This window comes from Ceratina calcarata, unplaced genomic scaffold, assembly GCF_001652005.2.
Source record: "Ceratina calcarata isolate Rehan_Ccalc_2016 unplaced genomic scaffold, ASM165200v1 scaffold586.2, whole genome shotgun sequence".
Classification (NCBI taxonomy): domain Eukaryota; kingdom Metazoa; phylum Arthropoda; class Insecta; order Hymenoptera; family Apidae; genus Ceratina; species Ceratina calcarata.
The window spans coordinates 829,638-834,176 of NW_017177087.1; the positions used below are offsets into that span (position 1 = coordinate 829,638).

At 43.7% G+C, this 4,539-nt stretch overlaps 1 protein-coding gene across 1 annotated transcript; it reads right to left on the minus strand.

Annotated features, from left to right (window-relative positions):
• Positions 1–304: 304 nt before the first annotated feature.
• On the minus strand, positions 305–4,534 carry LOC108629731 (flocculation protein FLO11; the record flags this gene model as incomplete). Its single annotated transcript, XM_018032566.2, has 3 exons — positions 305–1,482; positions 1,579–4,121; positions 4,204–4,534. Coding segments are annotated over 3 exons (3,165 nt in total), but the record flags the coding sequence as incomplete, so codon positions are not given.
• Positions 4,535–4,539: the final 5 nt, after the last annotated feature.

Below are 4,539 nucleotides of genomic sequence, written 5' to 3' on the forward strand. Positions count from 1 at the left end.
GTTTAGGAGTAATTGAGGAAAAACGAAATTTTTTGTCAAAAGTTCGCCATTTCGACGCTGGGATGGTCCGATTTTGTCAACATCAATAAAATGCCATATAATCATATGTAACTCATTAAATATCGAAATTAGAAGAAAAACAACTTTTATTTGAAGCATTTTTCGAAATTGTGACAAAAAAATATTATTCATCTGATTTATTATTGAATGTTATTGTTAATAATTTAGTGAGGGGGAATAATGGGATGTGTATTTAAATATTTTATAGGATTTTTGCATTTTATTAGAGATCTTATTATTTATCAATATCAATTTGCAACTGAAATATTGCAAATGCGCTCGATATTTATACAGACTCAGTATCTACACTAAACGTATTTCGGGTATTCATTATAAATCATGATAAATGTATTAAACACGGCGTTCCCTTTAGGGAAAATGATGCCAACATCTCTTCATGATCATGGACGATCAGAAAAGAAATACAAGGCAGCAAAGAAGCGTTTAATTATAAAGGAAGCATTGATTAGAATCATATCAAAGACGTAATTAATATATACAAGATTATCTTCCCAATTTTTTTGTACTGTATTCAGAATACTGTGCCGAAAATAATTATTGTTTCATAAAAACTTTAAGCACCAATAGCATTCAATGTAGCTCCTACGAACTTCCTACATTTTTGTTTTTTGTTACAACTTCCTCCTTCTGTTCTCTTGAGCAGTTATTTGCCATTTATGCGAGTTTTATAAAAATAGAAGCAGACGGTCACGAGACATAAATATATAACAGAAATCACTGAATACAGTCGAATATTGCATACGAGTCCCTCAACCAAAACCCCCGACATTCACGATATGTAGTCTTCCAACGATTTTACGATTTCGCTGCGGAAAATCGCAGGAAAAATGCCAATCATATTCACCAATTAACACTTAAGCCTACATTGATACACACTAATTAATTACAAGATGACTGCTGAAGATCTGAACATCCATGTGCGATCTTCCGCAGCCATGTTGTAAATGGGTTCGCGAAATACTCTAAATTCAAATGTTATCCTCTTGAAATAGCCGTAACTACACGCGAGAAACGAGCTTGTCCTGAGAACTTTCACTGTCCATCGTTCGCGTCACTGGATTTTTTCCACCGAAATGAAGAGAACGTTTCTCAGCGATTTTTCATACAATTTTAGATTAGAATACTTCTGGCGGACACGTTAGCTGCTTCTACTGGAATATTCCATCGCTTGTCCCATTCCTTATTTTGTTGCTCAGCCAGGATTGCGCACATCGGTATCCGCGAAGAGCGTTCACATCTTCGGGAGACCGACCAATACAGGAAGTTCTCTGGGCACTTGTATAAGTAGCCTTGTAGACTGTCTCTGGCATCCCGTACACAGTTATAAAACGCGCCGCTGCAACCTGGTGTGTAGGGGAAGTGTCCCTCTTCCGGACAAATTTGCTTAGTGGATACCATTATCTAAAAAAGAAGAAAATCATCATTTATAATCGTAAAACCTTCTAATAAAATCTGCCTTACCATAATATTTTGGAAATTACTGGTTCAGATACTTACGGGAGATATGGAGTTATCCGCTAATCTTCTACTAAGGAATCGTCCGGTAGACCTGAGCCCTCGACACGGCTGGCTGCTCTCGCTTTCAGGCACACATTGGATCTTCTCCTCGTCATAGACGGTACCGGTTGGGCATTGCAACATAAGCACTCTGACGTCCATAACGCCCGACGTGGTACACTGGTAGAATAGACCGCAGTACTTCGGATGCCTTCGGAATCCCGTTGGGCAAACAAGAGGTATTTGTTCGTCTGTTAAGTTCGCGATCGGACAAATCGGGAAATCTGGTGACGTGCTGGAAGACTCCGTACTGGATTCAGTCGATTCCTCAGTACTTTCTGTACTCTGTTCCGAGGTACTTTCGGTAGATCCTTCGGTGCTCGACTCCGTCGTTACTGGAGTGCTGGATTCGGTTGTTGCCTCGGAGGTCGACTCCGTCGTCGCTTCTGTTGTCGATTCGGTAGTTGCCTCGGAGGTGGATTCAGTAGTAGCTTCGGACGTGCTCTCGGTAGTTGCTGAAGTCGTCGATTCCGAGGTAGATTCTGTTGTCGTCGATTCAGTGGCTTGGGACGTAGATTCCGTAGTTGGTTCAGAAGTGGATTCCGTAGTTGCTTCGGTCGTGGATTCGGTTGTCGGCTCAGAGGTAGATTCGGTGGTCGCTTCGGATGTGGATTCCGTAGACGTCGGCGGTATTTCTGAGGTCGTAGTTCCTTCTGATGTGGACGAGGTAGTGGCTGGAGAAGTGGATCCTTCGCTCGTAGTAGTTGTCGTGGATTCGGTTCCTTTCGATTCAGTCGTAGATTCGGTACCTCCACTGGGAGTAGTCGACGGTTCTGTACTAGACCCTGCAGACGTTGTAGGCATCATGCAATCTCTAGGCGGATACACTGATTCAGGATGATTGCAGACGTTGATGCTGGGGTCGAATATGGTGCCCGGGCCGCAGGTGAAATTGTACACGTTGAAACCGTTCCCATTGTCCACGCAGCGATAGAATTTATTACATTCTACCGGGTCTGGATAGAATCCTTCTTTTTCGCAGACTATCGTATTATTAGGCTTCTTTGTAGTGCATGGAACTGTCGATTCTGTCGAAGGTTGTGTAACGTTCGATTCGGTAGAAGTCGAGACTGAAGAACTGGTTTCAGGAGTAGGCGAAGGGTTTGAGGACTGCGTACTAGATGTTGTGGAAGGCTTTAACGAAGATGAAGCGGTGGACGCAGTAGATACGGTGGCGACAGTTGTCGAAGTTGGAGGTCCAGTGGAAGAGACCACAGATGAAACACTGGTTCCAGCAGGTGTAGTCGAAGTAGTACTTTCAGAATTGGATGGTGTCTTCGTTGGCGTTTCTGAAGTGGTGCCTGTGGTTCCTTGTCCTGCGCACGAAGCTACCTGATCTTTGTAATTACAAGTCTGGATGTTTTGGTCCCACGCTGTTCCAGGTGGACAAACGAAATCGTATCTCGTGTATCCTTTATCAGTAGCTACGCAGCGATAGAATTTCGTACAATCGTCCGGATTCGGGAAGAAACCATCACCTGGGCATTCCGATGTCGGCGGAGGTGTAATGCCTCCAGTGGTTGTTTCTGTACTAATTGATGATATTGTGGGACTGGTTGGTGACGTTGTTCCTGGACGAGTAGTTGATGAAGGTGTTGCCGGAGGGCTGGTTGATGTAGGAGCTGTACCTGACGGTACAGGCTCTGTCTGAGTACTTGACTGACTCGTTTGCGTAGTTTCCGGTGGGCCGGATGGAGTTGATCGATTGCAATTAGGAACGAGATAATCGTGATTACAACTTTGAATAGTTGGGTCCCAAGCAGTTCCAGCACCGCATTCGAACTCGTATTTAATGAATCGCCCATCACTGCCCACGCAACGGTAAAATTTCCGACAGTCTCGAGGATCAGGGAAGAATCCTTCTTCCGTGCATTCCGATGAAGAGCCGGGAGATGTACTACTAGTAGTTGTCGTTGAAGTGCTAGCTGTAACACTGCTTCCTGGAAGCAACGTGGTAACCGAGTCCGTAATAATTGGTGCTGTGGATTCAGAGGGTCGACTAGTTGGAGTGCTAGTTGGAATACTGCTTTCGGGTGGCAATGTGGAAACTGATTCCGTGATTCCTGGCGTTGTCGATTCAGCAGGACGACTAGTTGATGTACTTGAAACGCTTGATGAAGTAATAGTAGTTACGCTGACAGGTGAGCTCGTACTTGGCGGAGAAGTTGATGAAGGTGATGAAGTGCTTGACGGTGGGATTGGTGACAGTGTACTCGTCTGAGTTTCCGATACACTTGCAGTGCTCGATGAACTGGAATCTGTAGTTCCTGTAGAACTAGCTGTTTTGTTACAACTAGGAACGAGATAATCATGATTACAACTTTCAATAGTGGGATCCCAAGCTGTTCCACTACCACATTCGAACTCGTATTTAATGAATCGCCCATCACTGCCCACGCAACGGTAAAATTTCCGACAGTCTCGAGGATCAGGGAAGAATCCTTCTGAAGTGCATGTACCTGGTGCAGGTGTTTCAGGAGATTCTGGAAAACGATATTTAATACTTATCAAAATAAGTCAAGTAATATATTTGGAATATACAACTAGAACCAGAAGAGAAAATACCTGTAGAAGAACCAATAGTAGTAGGCATGCTAGAAATGTTAGATGTACCAGAAGAAGTGCTAGATATACCAGACGTGCTAGAGATACTAGGCATGCTAGGATTTGCAGATGTGTTAGAAGAACTGGAAGTACTGGATGAGGTAGAAATTTCAGTAGAACTGGCAGAAATAGATGTACTAAAAGTACTCGATACAGACGGAGACAACGTTGTACCAGATGTTTCAACGGTGATGGTAAATTGAGGAGTTTTCGGAGTTTCTGAGGGAGTCGACGTTTCAGACGTGGTCGTACTGCTAACAGTAGAGGAAGGAGTCGAACTACTTGGCGGTTTCGTAG